Source organism: Orbicella franksi, chromosome 13 (genome assembly GCF_964199315.1).
Source record: "Orbicella franksi chromosome 13, jaOrbFran1.1, whole genome shotgun sequence".
Lineage (NCBI taxonomy): Eukaryota > Metazoa > Cnidaria > Anthozoa > Scleractinia > Merulinidae > Orbicella > Orbicella franksi.
Window position 1 is genome coordinate 12,912,338 of NC_138157.1, and position 20,585 is coordinate 12,932,922.

General features: G+C 37.0%; 2 protein-coding genes across 5 annotated transcripts in view; both read left to right on the plus strand.

The window, feature by feature from the left end:
- Positions 1 to 868: 868 nt before the first annotated feature.
- Positions 869 to 20,585, plus strand: part of LOC145465578 (putative ATP-dependent RNA helicase DDX27) — a 31,401-nt gene continuing 11,684 nt past the window's right edge. For 2 of the 4 annotated variants that reach the window (XM_081449353.1, XM_081449355.1), the window contains exons 1-8: positions 10,956 to 11,086; positions 11,158 to 11,307; positions 11,488 to 11,547; positions 13,397 to 13,517; positions 14,742 to 14,812; positions 16,260 to 16,394; positions 17,914 to 18,009; positions 19,249 to 19,354. In XM_081449353.1, coding sequence (XP_081305479.1) covers positions 10,994 to 11,086; positions 11,158 to 11,307; positions 11,488 to 11,547; positions 13,397 to 13,517; positions 14,742 to 14,812; positions 16,260 to 16,394; positions 17,914 to 18,009; positions 19,249 to 19,354 — 832 coding nt within the window. In that variant the 5' untranslated portion in view covers positions 10,956 to 10,993. Of the gene's footprint in view, positions 988 to 1,059; positions 1,210 to 10,955; positions 11,087 to 11,157; positions 11,308 to 11,487; positions 11,548 to 13,396; positions 13,518 to 14,741; positions 14,813 to 16,259; positions 16,395 to 17,913; positions 18,010 to 19,248; positions 19,355 to 20,585 lie in introns of those variants that run through there. The other 2 variants (XM_081449354.1, XM_081449356.1) reach the window with 2 other exon arrangements.
- Positions 1,864 to 8,755, plus strand: LOC145465587 (transmembrane prolyl 4-hydroxylase-like). The gene is made up of 4 exons (XM_081449365.1): positions 1,864 to 3,431; positions 4,435 to 4,505; positions 6,237 to 6,327; positions 7,769 to 8,755. The coding sequence occupies exons 2-4, from the start codon at positions 4,462 to 4,464 to the stop codon at positions 7,913 to 7,915; spliced, it is 282 nt and encodes a 93-aa protein (XP_081305491.1). The 5' UTR covers positions 1,864 to 3,431; positions 4,435 to 4,461; the 3' UTR covers positions 7,916 to 8,755.

Sequence of the window (20,585 nt, forward strand, 5' to 3'; positions counted from 1 at the left end):
TCACATTTTTCAGGAATTGTTTTCTACGTTAGTCAAGTCTTGACAAGTCACATTGAGGGGAAGGCAGTAACGAGCCTTTGGTCTTTGATGTCGTAGATCACTGTCAAACATACGCAAGGTGATCCAGTTTTTCCATGAATCCCCACTGGTGCATTAAAATTCTTCTTCAGCACATACCTGTTCACATCAGAACGGTGCGGCGTCACAGCATCTGGGCAATTCCAGGCCTCTTGGACTAGTCTCCACACGGAGGATTCTTCAGACGGAAGAAAATAACTTTTTCCCTGTGTCACTGGGAGCATATGATTTTTCTTCACGTGTTTTTTCAAGCCATCACTCAGTGTCCTGCCAGCTATCCTCGCTAGCTTTTCAACATCCTTGATTGGTGTAATTTCTTGATCATTCAATGAATCCATAATTTCAGCCGCAGTTTCTTCTCCTTCCAGGTAGCTTACAATTGTTTACAGCCTTCCCTAGCGAATTATTTGCATCAGGAGTGCAATCTACTGTTTACTACCCTCAGTGGCGGTAGGGACGTTTTCGTTGCGATTTCTTATTTCAGCCTATTCACCGTGGTCTTAAGAAAACTCACAGTTTGGATACTTGCTTGAGTTTTTTGGGCTAGAATGAGCCAGATAAAATTACTGAAGTAGGTAATTTTAGTAAAATGTTAAATTTACAATCTATTGAAGGTTAGGGGCTCATTATTCTTTTGTTCGATATAGCTTTTAGCCAATCAGAGACGACGACACGAATTTACATACCTACGTGTGGGCGTGTGCCCCCCCGAAAAACAACAACAAAGGATTAGGCATTAGCCTCGACGTTCTCTTTGGTTGCTAGTTCCAGTCTCCCGCGTCCCCCGCCATTTATGTAAATCCCTGTAAATCCAACATGGCGTCTGTTCCATTCGTTGGAACTCTAGAATCAGACGACGATGTAGACCAGTTAGATAATGAACCTGATAGCGACGAACAACTAAAGAAGGTATGTCGCCACTACATTTATACATATTCGCCTTTTATGCCCGTTTCTAAAAGATTTCTTTTTGGTCTGTAGCCTGTCAAGAGAGCGAAAACCAAGAAGAGCTCAGGCGGATCGCAGTTTGAGGACGACTTTCAGTTGTTCTCAGGAGAATTGGAGGATAGTTTTCAAAATCCATGGAATCTCGACGTTGCTATTAAGTTTGCAAAGCGAAAACAAGAGTCGGTAAGTTGATAGATGTAGCTGGGAAGAGCTACAAGTTATTCAAGTTTGCCTTCCTGTTCAATCGCGTTTTAATTTTTGCATCATGTTTACAAAATTAATGGCCACGTGCTTCTGCATAAGCCGCTATGTGCGAATTACTCTTTTAAATCAACTGTTTAATGAAGGTTAATGCATTTATTTTCAGAATCTTAATTCATCAAGTCTTCAGGATAAAATAGTAAAGAGAAGAGAAACAAGGCGGAAGGTATTCCTTTAGTAAATATATGCTGAAAATTCCATAAGACTCAGAGAGGTTTAATAAAATACTTATTAATGTGGAAATTCGCAGTAATAAGCATAATGATTTATATTGCACCCATTATAGGATAGCAGTTTTCATTTAAAATTTAGTTTGGACAAACAAGTAATTATATTTGATTTCAAACAAAACTACAGAATATAAGTTTCAAGCAGTACCTACAGTGGTGTATTTGATTTTGTTTATAATAAATACTAAATCTAACATGTATATGTAGCCAGTGGTTTAGCCTGAGTATCAGGCTTTTCTTATTTGCAGGGTAGGCGGAGAAAACACCTGGCAAAGAAAAGCCTGACACAAGGGTCTTTATTGTAGTCTTCCACCTCTTCAAAGCATGACAAGCGTCAGTGTACGTATTAACCAATCAGAATCATTTCTGGCTGTCATGTTTACAATTTACATGCATCACAGATCAGAACGGCAAGAATTCAAGCAAATACATGTAATCTAGTTTTGTTCATGTTTGTAATGGTTTCTGAGAATATTTGCACAATTTGCCTCAAAAATTTTCACACAGAGTATGGAAAGGGTGTTGCCACAGTATCGCTGTTTTCTGAAACTTCGAACAAAGAATGTTCTAATGTTTTGTGTGAAAAACCTGTTAGTCTCATGGAATTATTTCTCGAGTTGAGAATTGTTGTCATTCAAGATGGTGAAGACGGCAAAAGGTCTGTTTGCAAAAAATGCGCTAAGAAAATAGTGAATTGCTACAGAATGTTCATGGAGTTACAGGAGGCATATGCAGGTGGGAGGACACTCAACGAGGTGAAGGAAAGCACTCCATGAACTCCTTCAAGTTCCAGTCCTAGGGGTTCAATTCCTGTTCGAGGCCAGCAATCCCTTACTGAAGTGACTCCAAAGGCAAAGCAGCAAAAGAAAAGCACTTGTGAAAATGAAGTTGAAGGAGCTCAGCGAAGACCTTCAACAAAGAGAGCTCTGTTTTCTGACCAATACTCTGAGCTCGACAATGAAATAACAAGTCCTGAACAAGCCTGATGAATATCTTGACAGAAAAGAATTTATAACTTATCAATATGCTTTCACTTCTGTATATTGCATTGTGTATTATCCAATCAGCGTAACATCCAGATTTTGGATGTTTGATATAAGCCAATTAAAACATTTGTGTCAGGCCTTTCTCTGTAATTTCCCCCTACCCCTACCCTCTTGCTAAGAAAGGCCTGATACTCAGGTTACCAGTGGTCAAAAATTGTTTTTGGTATCCAGCTAGCTAGTACATGTAAGAGGTGAATGGAGGCACTTGTACTGGTAAACATTTTGAATTATTTGTTCATTCCAAGTTCCAATAAAGAGCTACATATATGCATTAAAAAGAAAAAGATTGTGAGAAGTGTCTTTTTCTGATATTATTTGCCTGGATGAAAATGTTAGGTTGGCCGTTTAAGTCCCTCTTGTTGACCTCTGAAAAGAAGTTTATCCAAAAAAACTTCAGTTGATTTAACATAACAACATGCTGTGGAATAACAGTGAATTTGAAACTACATGTGCATCCTTTCAAAAAGCATTATTTCTTTTCATCAATTACCTGTATACACTGTATTAGGGAGAGTTCATTACTCATCCATTTCCAAGACCAAGAGGTCAAAACTGTTTCTATGATGCTTGTGGGTGATCTGAGGCTAGAGAAATGGCTTAAGGGTACATTTTATATCACTGGTGTTTCCAAGGTTATCGAATATAGACAAGCATAATAATTATTATGCATTTACAGTAGTTAAGTTTGTCTGTCAATATTGCTGATGCAATGATGAAAACAGCATTTGTGTGTTTAAATTTGCACAGAAAAAATCTAACAAGGAAAATGAACAGAATATAGCTGAAGCTGAAGAAGACAAAAGTTGTGAGACTTAGGAGAAACATGAAGAGCTGGACTCAGTCAAAGAAAATGGAGAGGAGAGCATTGGTTAGTGGTGAACACAATTTTTGAGATGTCTACTCTAAGTGGGAAGAAAAAATGGATTGAGATGTGGGATTGTCAAAACTTAAAAGTTTAGGGCTTTAAAGAGGGTTCCACGGGACAAATGCATGTGTTGCATTGTTATTTATAAGATGCAAATATTATAAGCATCTAAATAAGCTTTTTTCTGCAAATTATCCCACATCTCTGAATAAATGTCAGTGACTATAGCAAGTGCCAAGTTATTTGTCTAGATCAGAGTATGGAATTCTATAGAAGAGGAGGTTAAACAGGAAAACATTGAAGTTTTTCAAAGCAAAAATGCATATAAAAAAAAAATAAAATAGAAGGTACACTAGAAATCCTCATTGGCTTTAGAGTACTCAATAGTTAAATCACGGCAGTTTATAATAATAGACTGAGGTTAAGAGCTGGATTAGTTGGTCCAAGACATTTATTTGCTACTCAGAGTTTCATGCTCCTTCCGAAGCAATCATCAGAGTTGCCCGATGGTTGCTTCAGAAGAAGCATGAAAATCTGAGTAGCAAGTACATGTCTTGGGCCAACTGCATGTAATCCAGCTCTTTACCTTTATTATTATAAAAAATCATGTATATCTATTTAGTGGATGAAAAGAGAACATTTGTATCAAAACAAAATCACACTGTATACTTGGACTGAATCTTGTTGCCTTCTCCTCTATTTAATTTTCTTACATATATTTGTACGTAGATTACATTAAATTAATTGTACATGTATTTCTATACATTTTGCAACATGCAGAGTTTTTGAAGGACCATTTGTGACCTCTCTTTATTCTTGTGAAATTGAATTTTGTCAGCTATGGTGTATGGTCTTGTATTTCTGTAATTCTTAAATAAAGTAATCTTAGATGAAGCTGATAACAAGTGAATGTGGTTTTCTACTTACTACAAGTAGTTTGCTTCAAAATGGCTAATTTTCAAGTTGGATTTTATTGACTTGTTTTTCTTCTTTTTATAAACTGAAGGTACAGTAGATAGTATCTTACCTTGTGATGAAGAGGAAAGCAGTTCTGAAGATGATGAAATTACTGATAAGGTTTATTTACATTGTTTTAATTCATTTTGTTAGTGAACAGTTTGCACTAAAAATTTGACCAGCAATTTTAGAGATCTATCTTCATTAAAAGACAGAATCTTTATTATTTTTGGATTAATTAAATATATGTACATAACATCGGTAAATGCTGGTCAATATTGAACAGCAGTAAACATCAAACACTTTGGGGTACAAAATATTTTTAATGCATCTTCGGATTGTTTTAAACTGCAGGGATTGCTGTTATTTTAACAGGGTGTCTAGCAGCATGTTTGTTCAGAAATATAGGAAAATAAGAAACTCGTGATGAGAAAAATAGGAAAAATAGGAACTTTCTTTAAAAAAAATGGGAAAAAGATGGGAGAGTCAATACTAATTTGATGGACAAAGATAGCCTCTCAACACCCCATCACAAAGACCAATCACGCCTTTAGTCCATCAACAGTGTTACAAATGTACATATGACATTGCAAGCATTTTGATTTTAGAAGTTATTCTTGTGAGCTGTCATTGGTATAACCTCATCAGTTTGCTTAACGTTAGATTATAAATAGAAAAAATTGAAGAGCAATTATTGGCAATCAAGTTATTTTCAAAATGACATTAATTTTGAATATTTTCTGAAAAGCAAGACTAGTGATTCTATACACTGAATTCATCAATTCTTATTCCCTGGTTTTACATGTAACAGTAATGACTGAACTACTCCAGTTTCACCTTGTTCAGAAACTACATGAGTTCAGCATAAAGACATGACTGTATGGATACTAATAATTTTAAATAAATATATTTTCAATAACTTCCAATGGGTCTATACAGAATGTTATCTGTTGACTTCAAATAAGTCTCATGAACTATATTTATACAAACAGATACAGTACAGCTGTAGCTGCAGCAGAAAATCATTGAAAAATATGGAAACAGTGTATCTCAGCTATGAAAAGAAATCTTGTAAGCAACAGAGGACAAAGAAAAAGTCACTGTCCCTAACATTTTTGTTAATTTAGGAAAACCAAGGCCATGACACCAATTGCTTTATGTGAAATCTACCAGAGGCTGTAAATCCATGTTCAATTTTGTAACACATGCTGCTTAATCAGCCAAAAAATAGGAAATATAGGAGCTTCATTTAAAAATGGGACAAAATAGGAATCTGCTCAAAAAATAGGAAAAAATAGGAACTAGACACCCTGAATTTAAAAATTTAATGAAAAACAAATTTAAAGTGAAATTATGTGTTTAATATGGGGAACTCTGTTAAATGTATACTCGTGAATCCGCATATGCCTGTCATTCACTTGCACTGCTTGTTCAAACCATAATGATATGCGGTAAATGTTTTGTTCTCATTGCAAACACAACAAGCAACAACACTCTGCCTGACCCAGCAACCCCCTCCCCCTCCCCAAATATTTCTCTCAAGAACACGGCTCGCACCACTGGCCGTGGGTTTTACGGCAAAAGCGGCCCACAAGATGAAACTGTTTCCTTTTATAGTCTTGAATAAATTAACTGGTGCGATTGCCATACTTTCTGCCACATTCCAGCGTTCTATCAGCTCCCGTGGACTAAATGGCCAGTTTGAATAGTGCATGTGGCGTGTTTCTAAACAGCTGTGTTTTTGTGGACTGTTTTCTAATACGAATTTTTAAACCGTGTTTAAATAAAGATGATGATGATGATGATGATGATGATGATGATATGACATGACATGTTTTTTATTACTTACAGATATATCACCATTCTGTACTACCTGAATGATGTGGAAGATGGAGGAGAAACGGCTTTTCCTGTGGCCGACATGAAAGACTTTATTGAAACTGTGAGTGTCATAGATATCAAGGTTCTGTAGATTCAAAATTTCGCTTTGATTTAACTGCCACTCTCATACTCTCTCATTAACTCTCATGCTCTCGCATGGAATTCGGACTTGCTCACATGAAACTCGTGAAACTCGGCAAGCGTCACCCCTTGTTAGAGTAGCACCTGATATCACGTGATGTCAACTCGCTGAGCTGATTTGTTGTGTCAACATGGCTTGCGCAACCGTGGACTGATACATTATAGATATCAAGTTAGAATTCAAAAGATATCGTATCACCCTGATATTGGGCCTCTTTCGGTGCGCAACAAGAAGTACCTCTATGGGATCTAGTTTGGCTATGTAAATTAGGTCCATAACAGTCTAATATATGTACAGGCTAAGGATCCATGGGCTGAAATGAGCCCTGGAGGGGCCTAAAATAGTTCTTTGATACGGTTCTTTTGGTGCAAACTTTCGTAGACTTTGGGTCCCCAGGGTTAAATTGGCGCCTTGGCACCTTGGCACCTGACTATTTTTGTGATCTTCATTGGCTTAAGGTGGCGGAACACACTTTTCGCGCGCGCTTTTGCTGATGCAATTCAGCGCGCGCACAAGGACTGCAAGAAACAAACATGCCGTCAATAGAGCGATCATTTTATTTACTCAACACCCGCAGTACCTGTGCTATTTTTCTCCATATTTGAACGCAGTGTATTGATGGCTTTAGTCTTTTATTACAAAGATATATTAGAAGAGGTAACTATGCAAAGAACCCTCCAATTCTCAGCTTTTTCTTTGCTACCGAAAGAACCCAGTTAAATGTAGCGCATGCGTATTTGCTCGAAAAATTGAGACCGATTGCTTTTGCAGAAACTTGCCGATTTCTAACGATCCAGTCGTTAAAATTTCAAGAAATTTGGCGAAAAAGATAGTTCAGAAACCACGTAAATGATCTATCACAAAAAATCTGAATTTTGACATAGAGAATTTTAAATAATTCAGAACATGCAGTGAAAACGATTTACGGCAAATTACGGAAATCTTATATGTCAAAATTTTATTAGAACAGTTTTGACAGAAGGGATTTAAAGTCAATTCGTAGTGGGTAAATAAAAAAAATCTAACGACTGGATTTTTTTTAAATAAACAAAAACCATTTTTTAAGCCTTGTCTTTAACCAGGCCCGTTGCCATGGTAACAGCACACACCTTAGCCAAAATGCGAGAATAAACCCTTCTGAGGTTAACCTTGACTCTTGCAAAAAACGAGCGCCAAAGCATAAACAGTTTAAAAGTGATGGTAAATTAGGCATAGGCACTTGAAAACTGTGTTCGGCCACCTTAAATTGATTACGTGTTGTTAGTCCGAGATCTCGGAGCCCTATTGTTAAGTAATGCGCCTTCCGAGAATCTCATGCAGCTTAGGATGGGCTGACACGTTTTTTTTTTTTTTGCCGCAGGAATTCAGAGACCGTAAAGATGGCGACCGCTTCAATCTGAATGAATACTGCCAGACTGGTAATATTGTTGTACCAGCCAAGAAAGGGAAAACTATAATGTGGTATAACTATGAGCTTCTCTTATTTCTCATTTTGAGAACTTTGTAACCCTAGAACTTAAAATGAAGAATCTTGTAACTAACTATGTTTATTTTTCTTTCTAGTTGCTGTTGTAATTTGTTTCGTTTTTGAATTTTTATTTAGCGATTCTGTATTTAGGTAACACCATCTATATGGGAATACCAATAAATTGTTGTTGTTGTTGTTGTTGTTGCGTCAAAAAAAAAAAAAAAGCTATGAGCTTGATGGACACACTGGCTGGATGAGTCACAGAGACGATAGATCATTACATGGGGGATGCGTCGTGAAGAAAGGCATGAAGTACATAACGAACGACTGGCTTCCAGCGCCAGAGAATGACTCCGCCCATCTTATAAGTGAATATTTTGTTGACCTGGATGAAGAATGAGACGTTTTTATTTTTTTTTATTTTTTTATAAGACACTTTAACGAAAGGAGGAAGCTTTAGTTAACATACTGTCGACCAGTCCTGTTAAAAGTGTGTCTGATTTTCTTCGTGTTTAATCTTCTATGATGGTCTTAATTTTTTTTCTCGCAGTTTCGTAGTTGCTTTTGGAATGGACCGAAAAAAGGAACCCATTTTACAAAGTAGTTTATATTTCTTTCGTTTTCGCTTCAAAGTGAAGAGCTAATTAACTTGCGCAAAACGCGTTCTAACAGATAATTTCATAAGAAACGTAGCCCACAGTAAGCAGATAAGTGGGTTCACCTTGCTCACGAAAACTGGATCCGTGAGCGACTGAATATTACTGTAATCATGACGTTACTATCTTGATACCAATGGCAGTGCCAAATAAATTAATTTTCGTAAATATTTTGTTTCCTTTTTCTCAATGTAGGCCCACCTCCTTGCCCCATCCACTCAATGGAAACAATAGAAGTAATAATATGTAGAAGTTTGTTTTCTTTGTCGCTTTTTCCCTTTTTCAAAACTGTAGACTCTAAGGAGAAGAGACTTTCAATTTTGTAGCTAAAATTGTTTTACCGTTAATAGTTTAAGCGCTAATTAGTGGTCAAAATGTCCAATTTTTACGCCAAACGGCTAATTTTTTTCACCACATTGACACCCCCAGATATGCCGAGTGGAGCTGGGTAATAAAAAGAGAGAGCTACCACAAAGACTAAATTGTGCCTCATTAAGGACTATAAGTCCGTAATGGGATTATGCAGCAGTCTTTAGTAGTCATAATCTGAACGAGTGTACATGTCGTTCATGACAAAGGTAATGAAGTCTACTGATTCAATCATAAGAATTGGATTGACCAGATGACTCATCAGTCAGGAGACGATTTAACTGTGAGGGTCTGGACAGATTTGCTAGAATTTCAGTTTTCAGTTAACATAGTCACATTTTCGGTGATTTTCAGCTCTTGATTACAGTTTCAGCCCATTTCTCAGCTGTCAATAACTTTGCGGATCGCAGAACTCAGAAACTATCAGAAATGCGTCATTTGTCAGCTGACAGTTCGACCAGTTCTCAGCTATGAGTTAAACCCCATCTAGACCCTTTGAGTCCACTGTAGCTTGACGAGGGTCCTGGTACAGCTACTTTTCCTTGAATGGGATGCTAGTCCATCCCATTGGGTAAGTAAAATCTGCATACAAGCCAAGTGGTCAATCAGGCGGACACTTATCTCCGGTTTCTGTAGCATGAAGCAACTGGGAGTATTTCTACTTCCCCTAGGATGGGATGCTGCACCACTGCAGGGTTGCCCTCCCCCGTGCATTAACTTCGGTGGTACCCGTTTATACCCCTGGGTGGAGAGAGATGCTGTGAGAATAAAGTGTCTTGTCCAAGAACACAACACAATGTACCCGGCCAGGGCTCAAACCCGGACCGTTCGTACCAAAGGCGAGCGCACTAACCATGAGGCCGCCACGTCTCCTATACCATCCCATTGGAGTTACATTTAAACAGAAAAGGAAAAAAAGAAAGGTTTGTCAGTTCAAATTTATTTTCACGCTGCGCGTTATACTTCAAGCACTACTCTATTACTCTCTTTTTACTATTGTTCTGTAGTTTCACTACATCTGGTGCTTTAAAACAACTCTGGTTAAAATCTACACTTAAACACTTTATAAGAGTATAACTAGGGGTCTACATCGGGAGCGAAATGGTAAAAGGTATATATCCAGGCATGAATAGCGCACATATCCGATTTTACAGCTACGTTCAGTCGGTCTGCCGAGAGATGGCATAACATCAAGTTACAAATCATATTTTTCAGTATTTTACGTTAGTCAAGTCTTGACAAATCACATTGAAGGGAAGGCAGTAACGACCCTTTGGTCTTTCATGTCGTAGATCACTGTCAAGCATACGCAAGGCGATCCAGTTTTTCCATGAATCCCCACTGGTGCATTAAAATTCTTCTTCAGCACATACCTGTTCACATCAGAACGGTGCGGCGTCACAGCATCTGGGCAATTACAGGCCTCTTGGACTAGTCTCCACACGGAGGATTCTTCAGACGGAAGAAAATAACTTTTTCCCAGTGTCACTGGGAGCATATGATATTTCTTCACGTGTTTTTTCAAGCCATCACTCAGTGTCCTGCCAGCTATCCTCGCTAGCTTTTCAACATCCTTGATTGGTGAAATTTCATGATCATTCAATGAATCCATAGTTTCAGCCGCAGTTTCTTCTCCTTCCAGGTAGCTTGCAATCGTTTACAACCTTCCGTAGCGGATTATTTGCATCAGGAATGCAATCTACTGTTTACTGCCCTCAGTGGCGCTAGGGACGTTTTTGTTGCGATTTCTTATTTCAGCCTATTCACCGTGGTCTTTAGAAAACTCGCAGTTTGGATACTTGTTTGAGTTTTTTGGGCTAGAATGAGCCAGATAAAATTACTGAAGTAGGTAATTTTAGTAAAATGCTAAATTTACAATCTGTTGAAGGTTACGGGGGTCACTACTCTTTTGTTCGATGTAGCTTTTAGCCAATCAGAAAACGACGACACGAATTTACATAAATGAACTAAAGTTGAGTCTCCTTGACTTCGTGAAGTTACCAAGTTATCAGTTACGAAGTTATCCCCGCTGTGGTTCGTAGTTCCAGTCTCCCGCGTCTCCCTCATTTATCTAAATCCCTGTAAATCCAACATGGCGTCTGTTCCATTCGTTGGAACTCTAGAATCAGATGACGATGTAGACCAGTTAGATAATGAAAGTGATAGCGACGAAGAACCAAAGAAGGTATATCGTTATTAAATTTAACTATCTTCGCCTTTTATGCCCGTTTCTAAAAGATTCCTTTTGGTCTGTAGCCTGTCAAAAGAGCGAAAACCAAGAAGAGCTCATGCGGATCGCCGTTTGAGGACGACTTTCAGTTCTTCTCAGTAGAATTGGAGGATAATTTTCAAGATCCATGGAATCTCGACGTTGCTATTAAGTTTGCAAAGCAGAAACAAGAGTCGGTAAGTTGATAGATGTAGCTGGGAAGAGCTACAAGTAATTCAAGTTTTTCCTGTGGAGTCGCGTTTTAATTTTTGCATCATGTTTACAAAATTAATGGCCACGTGCTCTGCATGCTATGTGCGGTGTTAATTATTCTTTTTAATCAACTGTTTAATGAAGGCTAATGCATTTATTTTCAGAATCTTAATTCATCAAGTCTTCAGGATAAAATAGCAAAGAGAAGAGAAACAAGGCGGAAGGTATTCCTTTAGTAAATATATGCTGAAAATTCCATAAGACTCAGAGAGGTTTATTAAGATATTTTATTAATGTGGAAAGTCGCAATAATAAGCAAAATGATTTATATTGCACCCATTATGGGATAGAAGTTTTCATTTAAAATTTAGTGTGGACAAACGAGTAATTATATTTGATTTCAAGCAAAACTACAGAATATATAAACTTCAAGCAGTACCTACAGTGGTGCGCGTATTTGATTTTGTTTATAATAAATACTAAATCTAAGATGTATATGCAGCCAGTGGTCTAGCCTGAGTATCAGGCTTTTCTTACTCGTGGGTAGGAGGAGGAAACACCCGGCAAAGAAAAGCCTGACACAAGGGTCTTTATTGCAGTCTTCCACCTCCTCATAGCGTGACAAGCGTCAGTGTACGTATTAACCAATCAGAATCATTTTTGGCTGTCATGTTTACAATTTGCATGTATCACAGATCACAACGGTGAGATTTCGAGCAAATAATCTAGTTTCATTCATGCTTGTAGTGGTTTCTGAGAATATTTGCAGAATTTGCCTGAAAAATTTTCACATAGAGTATGGAAAGTGTGTTGCCACAGTACTGCTGTTTTCTAAAACTTCGAACAAAGAGTTTTCTAATGTTTTGTGTGAAAAACCTGTTATTCTCGTGGAATTACTTCTCAAATTGAGACTTGTTGTCATTCAAGATGGTGAAGACGGCAAAAGGTCTGTTCGCAAAAAATGCACTAGGAAAATAGTGAATTGCTACAGAATGCTCACAGAGTTACGGGAGGCATTGGCGAGTGGGAGGGCACTCGACGAGGCGAAGGATAGTACTTCATGAACTCCTTCGAGTGCCAGTCCTAGGGGTTAAATTCCTGTTTGAGGCCAGCGGTCCCTAAGGCGAAGACTCCAAAGGTGAAGCGGCAAAAGAAAAGCACTTGTGAAAATGAAGCTGAAGGAGCTCAGCGAAGACCTTCAACAAAGAGAGCTTTGTTTTCTGATCAATACTCTCAGCTCGGCAATGAAATAACAAGTCCTGAACAAGCCTGATGAATATCCTGACAGAAAAGAATTTATAACCGATTGAAATGCTTTCACTTCCGGTAGTGTGATGTAATGCTGCATTGTGTATTATCCAATCAGCGTAACATCCAGATTTTGGATGTTTGACGTAAGCCAATTAAAACGTTTGTGTCAGGCCTGTCTCTGTAATTTCCCCCTACCCCTAACTTCTTGCTAAGAAAGGCCTGATACTCAGGTTACCAGTGGTCAAAAATTGTTTTTGGTATCAAGCTAGCTAGTACATTTAAGAGGTGAATAGAGGCACTTGCACTGGTAAACATTTGGAATTATTTATTCATTCCAAGTTCCAATAAAGAGCTACACATATGCATTCAAAAGAAAAAGATTGTGAGAAGTGTCTTTTTCTGATATTATTTGCGCGGGTAAAAACGTTAGGTTGTACATTTAAGTCCCTCTTGTTGACCTCCGAAAAGAAGTTTATCCTAAAAAACTAAAGTTGATTTAACATAACAACATCCTGTGGAATAACAGTGAATTTGAAACTACATGTACATCCTTTCAAAAAGCATTATTTCTTTTCATCAATTACCTGTATACACTGTATCTGTGAGAGCTCATTACTCATCCATCTGCAAGACCAAGAGGTCAAAAGTGTTTCTATGATGCTTGTGGGTGATCTGAGGCTTGAGAAATGGCTTGAGGGTACATTTTATATTACTGGTGTTTCCAAGGTTATCAAATGTAGACAAGCATAATTATGCATTTACAGTAGTTAAGTTTGTCTATCAATATTGCTGATGCAATGATGTGTGTTTAAATTTGCACAGAAAAAATCTAACAAGGTAAATGAACAGAATATAGCTGAAGCTGAAGAAGACAAAAGTTGTGAGACTGAGGAGAAACATGAAGAGCTGGACTCAGTCAAAGAAAATGGAGAGGAGAGCATTGGTTAGTGGTGAACACAATTTTTTGAGATGTCTACTCTAAGTGGGAAGAAAAAATGGATTGAGATGTGGGATTGTCAAAACTTAAAAGTTTAGGGCTTTAAAGAGGGTTCCACAGAACAAATGCATGTGTTGCATTGTTATTTATAAGATGCAAATATTATGAGCATCTAAAGAAGCCTTTTTCTGGAAATTATCCCACATCTCTGAATAAATGTCAGTGACTATAGCAAGTGCCAAGTTATTTGCCGAAATCATAGTATGGAATTCTATAGAAGAGGAGGTTAAACAGGAAAACATTTAAGTTTTTCAAAGCAAAAATGCATATCAAAAAAAAAATAAAATAGAAGGTACACTAGAAATCCTCATTGGCTTTAGAGTACTCAATAGTTAAATCATGGCAGTTTATAATAATAGAGTGAGGTTAAGAGCTGGATTAGTTGGTCCAAGACATTTGCTTGCTACTCAGAGTTTCATGCTCCTTCCGAAGCAATCATCAGAGTTTACCGATGGTTGCTTCGGAAGAAGCATGAAACTCTGAGTAGTAAGTACATGTCTTGGGCCAACTGCATGCAATCCAGCTCTTTACCTTTATTATTATTAATGAAGAAATCATATATATTAGTGGATGAAAAGAGGGCATTTGGATCAAAACAAAATCACACTGTATACTTGGACTGAATCTTATTTCCTTCTCCTCTATTTAATTTTCTTACATACATTTGTATGTAGATTACATTGAATTAATTGTACATGTATTTCTATTAATTTTTGCAACTCTATAGAATGCTGCCTACTTTTTTGCATATTTAACAGCAGATTTGAAACCTTATACACTGTAATTGCGAGACTGGGAGAAATTGAGACTCCATGACAGTTTTGTATTACATGTATAAGATTTTAGATTGTGCGATGCACATAATGCACATACATGTAAAAAAAAAATGAGATGGTGAGATCCTTGAAATTCAAATAAAATTTTGCAACAATGCAGACTTTTTGAAGGACCATTTGAAGGACGTCTCTTTATTCTTACATGTATGAAATTGAATTTTGTCAGCTACAGATTATGGTCTTGTATTTCTATAATTTTTAAATATAGTGATCTTAGACAAAGCTGATAACAAGTGAATGTGGTTTTATACTTAACGCAAGTAGTTTGCTTCAAAATGGCTAAATTTCAAGTTGGATTTTATTGACTTGTTTTTCTTTTTTTCGTTAACTGAAGGTACAGCAAATACTATCTTGCCTTGTGATGAAGAGGAAAGCAGCTCTGAAGATGATCAAGTTATTGATAAGGTTTGGTTGCATTGTTTTTAATCCATTTTGTTAGTGAACAGTTTGCACTAAAAATTTGTTGGAAATCTTAAAGATCTATCTTCATTACAAGACAGAATCGTTATAATTATTGGATTAATTAAATGTACTGATAACATAAATTTGGTAAATGCTGGTTAATATTGAACAGCAGTAAACATCAAACACTTTGGAGTACAAAATATTTTCAATGAATCTTCGGATTGCTTTAAATCGCAGGGATTGCTGTAATTATAACAGGGTGTCCAGCAGCATGTTTGTTCAGAAAAATAAGAAAATAGGAACTCATGATGGAAAAAAAAATAGGAAAAATAGAAACTTCCTTTCAAAAAGGTAGGGAAAAAAAAATAGGTGAATCAATACTAATTTGATGAACAAAGATAGCCTCACAACACCCCATCAGCAAGACCAATCACCACTTTAGTCCATTAACAGTGTAACAAATGTGCATATGACAATGCAAGCATTTTGATTTTAGAAGTAATTCTTCTTAGCTGTCATTGGGATATAACATCATCAGTTTTCTTACCATTAGATTATAAATAGACAAAGTTGAAGATCAAAAAAATTGGCAATCAATTGTCCAAATGACATTAATTTTGTTTAAAAGCAAGACTTACAGTAAGTTATCCCATATGCTGAATTCATCAATTCTGATTCCCTGGGTTTAGATGTAACAGTAATGTCTGAACTACCGTATTTACCCATGTATTAGTCAATCCTGTGTGTAAGTCGACCCCCAATTTTTGAGGCCAAAAACTAGATTTTCTTAATTTCCAGGTAAGAATTTCTTGGAAAATTTATCTTGTATTTCTAAGAATTATCTTCCAGCTACCACAGATATGTAAAGTTAAAACAAATCACAGCAAGTTTCAACGTGCAGTTTCAATAAGTTTATTACATGACTTGTATGGCATGTATACAAGCGTTTTACCCAGTTTAGCAACACATGTGCAAGCAGGCTTTTCAACAATAATTTTTGTCAAATGCTCACAAAATCAAACATAAGGATTTCAAACGAACCTTTTTAAGTGAGAAGAGATTAAAAGTGGCTTTTTACGACAGGCAAAATGCGCTCATATCCTTCCAGGTTACCAAGCAGAGAAGTTCAAAGCGCGAAAGATGTTTTCTCTGAGCGTCTTTACTACAGCTTAATTTACAGGAAAAATATTGTTTCTTTATGACAAAATTGAGCCAGTGAGTGTCCACAAGATTCAGGTTAACATTTAGAGGATAAATGTTGATGCATTTTAACTTGAGGCTCTGATATAGAGAGACAGATCGCTAAGTGAATGTACGTTGTAAACTGTGCTGCCGTTTATTACATGTTTGTTAACACACAAAGACAATTATTATGCTAATTATTTGACTGGCACTTGGATCTGAAGTTTTGACCCATGTATAAGTCAAGGGCAAATTTTTTGGACAGATTTTTAGGTCTGGAAAGGTCAACTTATACATGGGAAAATATGGTACTCCAGTTTCACCTTGTTCAGAAACTACCAGCTGTCTTTTTAAAACGTCAACATCAAACCAGCAGACAATAGCAAACAGAACAAATCTGGTTAGTGAAGCGTTACATATATAGAGGATATTACACGGTGGCGAGAAGATATGAATTTTATGTTCGAGTGGCAAGAACAATATCTCACGAGTGAGCGAAGCGAATGAGTGAGATATTGTTCTTGCCACTCGAACATAAAATTCATATCTTCAAGCCAACGTGTAATGTTCTATTTATCATATGGAGAAACCAATTCAACAAAAGCAAAAGGCGGGAATCGTGACTTCATTGAACAATACGACACTCACAAAGGTGACATACGGAAAATACGCCACTCGGGTCCCGGATGAAGTGGCGTATGGAATCTACGAGTGGTTTAGTTCCCAGTAAAACACTCTTCTCCATATAATAAAAACCAGCAGCGCACTCAACTTAAACATAAAACAACCTGTAGTTTACCCCTTAATTTGACTTCAAAATGACAGTTCACCTTTAATATAGCTTACATGTATCACTGTGAGTTCAACCTTAATTTGGCTTTCTTTTCTCCGATGAACATCAACCTCATGATATGAACATCTCCAGTTTCAAATTTGATCATAAAGTGAACATGAGTTCAGTGTAAAGACATGACTGTATAGATACTTAATTGTAATAATATATTTTTAATAACTTTCAATGGGTCTATACAGAATGTTATCTGTTGACTTCAACTATATTTATACAAACAGCCAGATACAATAGGTGCAGTAGAAAATCATTGAAAAATATGGAAACAGCGTATCTTGTCAGGACAGCTATGAAAAGAAATCCTCTAAGCAACAGAGAACAGAGAAAAAGTCACTGTCCCTAACATTATTTTGTTAATTTAGGAAAACCAAAGCCATGACACCAATTTCTTTATGCAAAATCTACCTGAGGCTGTAAATCCATGTTCAATTTTGTAACACATGCTGCTTAATCAGCCAAAAAAATAGGGAAAATAGGAGGTTTCATTTAAAAATAGGAGAAAATTATTAGGAATCTGCTCAAAAAATAGGAAAAATAGGAACTGGACACCCTGAATTTTAAAAGTTTAAGAAAAACCAATTGAAAAGTGAAATTATGTGTTTAATATGGGAAACTCTGTTAAATATACATGTGAATCCTCACACACCTGTCATTCACTTGCGCCGCTTGTTCAAACCACAACGCTACACAGTAAATGTTTTGTTCTCATTGCACGCAAGTAGTGATTTCCAGTTGAATGACTACATGCAATATATATCAAGTCTATGTCATGTTATCGATTACCAGCATTTTCTTAATATATTTCCCTTTTTTATGCATGTTAAGTGCGTGGTCACTGTGTGTAATATGCAAGTAGTACACACATGTTACGTGTGTGTAATACTGCAATCCCTTTGGTCTGTACTGTAATCAAAGTAAGGGAATGAATGACTCTGTGGTGAAATTGTTTCCAGTAGTTAAAGGCCTATTATTTAGATCCTATGATGTTTGACTCAGGTTGCAAGATATCCCTCTTCCAGGTTTAATTTTTCACTCTAGTTATAATTTGATCTTTAAATTCTCGTTACAGATAACTGAAAAGAAAAGGAAATTTTTTGAAGAACCTCCTCCACAAGTGATGCATCAAACTTTTACAACTATGAATTTATCAAGACCTTTACTCAAGGTAATTGTACAATAATAATCATTATGGATGATATGCATGTACATGTATATTTAACAATAATTACAGTTGTTCGTATAGTGTGATCGTCTGGGTGAGGGTAGTTCTGAAAAGAACTGTTGTTGGTGACTGATGTTTTGACAACCTGAGCAGAAGTCATCTTCAGAGTCAAGTGAATAGTGTTTTTATTTATTTATTTATTTTTACAGTATACAACACACACATTAATTTTATAACAATGTGCATGGTGGATTTGAGTTTGAACATTGAACTTACAGTATTATCAAGTTGGCCAATTTGCATGTCGAACCACACTATTTCTAGATCTATACAGTCTAGAGCTAGAAAATGCTTTGACACATGTAAACCTTACTTGATAATTTATACCATGTTATAGGTATACAGCTAATATACCCACTCACCTAACCTGGCCGTCAAGTGACTCCATGGTATACCACTGGAAAGTGTTTTATAACTATTTTATGCCAATTTTGCCATAGAATATACAGAGGCCGATATAATCAATGTGCTGGCATGTACATATCTACTCATGATGGGAAGTACATTTATGTATTCAATGGCTTTCCTCTCCTCTGATTGGCTGTAGTTTCTATCACATGGTATTAGTAAGGGGTATATCAAAGCAGTTTGAACAGTGACTTTTATGCTAATTATCTTTCAGACAGATCACTCTAAATGAATGGTCAATTTTACAGGACTCATTTTACCGTACATGTACACAAGGTCCCACTCAAAGCTGTTAAGGCATTTGTTATGCACTTAATTAATAATGCCTTCCTTTGTTTAATGTGGGAGATACAAAGCTAAAACACCAGAATTTGAGCTTGCCCTTCAGACAAGTATACAATCATGTAACTCTCAGATTTCGCTTGCTCAAGGCAAGTGAACGCTTGCTTTTGTTGAAATCCCTTTTTATGACTTGAGTGGCAGATGACTTTTCTGGGCCTCTCTTCCGACATTAGGCAAGTCTGTTTGTGAAGAGTCAATTGTTCCACAAGAGAATCTTTTTGTCCCAGATGACCACACGGCACTTCTCATGAGCCCTTAGATATGATAAACAGTGTTTACTAACCTCAGGATTTTTTCCTTTGATTTGTGCTTTACGATCCATGTAATACATAATCATACCCTCTTCCATTTCAATTTATGCCCATTGTGCTTAACACGTAATGTATGGATACATCATATGTAAAGTTCATAATTCTTTGTTTATCTCAAAAGGCTATAAATGATCTGGGATTTAGTCATCCTACGCCTATCCAGGCCTCAACTATTCCTGTGGCTCTGATGGGCAAAGACATCTGTGCATGTGCTGCAACAGGAACAGGTTCGTGATTTTAGTAAAGCAAGGTCAGATTAATTTTCTTTATTAGCAACCAGTAGCTAATAGAAATAAATAAAAATTGGTGCCCGTTGTGGCTTTTTTGGTTTGTTACTACAAAGGCAATTGGTGGTATAATTTTCTCAATTTGGTCCTGTACATTTATGCAAGAGAATTAAAAGAAAATACATGTGATGAAAATATTATGCTAATTGCGTTCAAGAGAACACAGTTGTAATTGGGTAATGCGGCAAAATTTGAGTTTCCTTGTATGTATCTTTCTGTGGACACCAATTTGTCCCCCCCCCCCCCAAAAAAAAAATTTCTCAGGGGCGAATGACGTCATCTCCATGTTTGTCCATGTGCTTTCTTTGGAGTGTTGTGCAATATTGCAGACTTTTGAGTGTCGAGGCAGCCTACTCTGGATTGTAGCGGATACATTGTTTATTTTAATTAAAGTTTGAAGTAAGTGTTAATGGCATGTAAAAACCTTGCGAACAGAAAGCTGTAGTTTGACTGCATGTTGTGTACCCTCTTCTCTTTTTAATTTGGCCAAAACCAACGCTGCTTTCTGGATCTGCTGAACAAATTAAAGAGAGAAATGTGTAGTTTCACTTCGCTGGCCAAGATTTCTCTGCGCAAATAATGTAACAAAAACCCATCAAAAGCATAGGAAAAGAGTTCAACTCCCACAGGATTGCTTTGGTACACCAACATGTCCTCCGTTTCATTGTTCTGGAAGTGAAAGTGCCCTGTAGCTGTTCCCCCAAAGCCAGGGCAATTCAAAGTCGTGTTCGTAAACATAAGAATTGTCCTAGTTTTGGTAATAAAAGCACTTCGTCTCGCATACCGATGGAACAGGCGTCGTTTGTGTCGATTTACATGGTCAGTATAAAACACGGACTGCTGACTGCGGACTGCTGACTGCGGACTACGGACTGGATATAAAACACAGACTTTGGTATAAAATGCGAGCTAAGCATTACGCACTGGGTATAACACATGGACTAAGGTATTTAACGGGGACTACAAACTAAATGTGGCCTGCCAACTGCAGTCCATGTAAAATGTATAAACGAGAAGAAACCCTCTTCTATGCACGTGCTTTGCGATCAATTCAGTTGTTTTTGCTCCCGCGGAAGGGAGGCCAATTTCACGCCTACCTTACAGCTCAGGCACAAAATGCTGTTCCTAGAATTTTTGCTTTTTTAACATACCAAACCTACCAATACTCAAA

Bases quoted from the DNA above. Each gene is read 5' to 3' on its own strand.
- LOC145465587 (XM_081449365.1), top strand. From the start codon at position 4,462: ATGAAGAGGAAAGCAGTTCTGAAGATGATGAAATTACTGATAAG. The intron at 4,506-6,236 runs GTTTATTTACAT...TATTACTTACAG, and splicing joins ATGATGAAATTACTGATAAG to ATATATCACCATTCTGTACT. The intron at 6,328-7,768 runs GTGAGTGTCATA...TTTTTGCCGCAG, and splicing joins TGAAAGACTTTATTGAAACT to GAATTCAGAGACCGTAAAGA.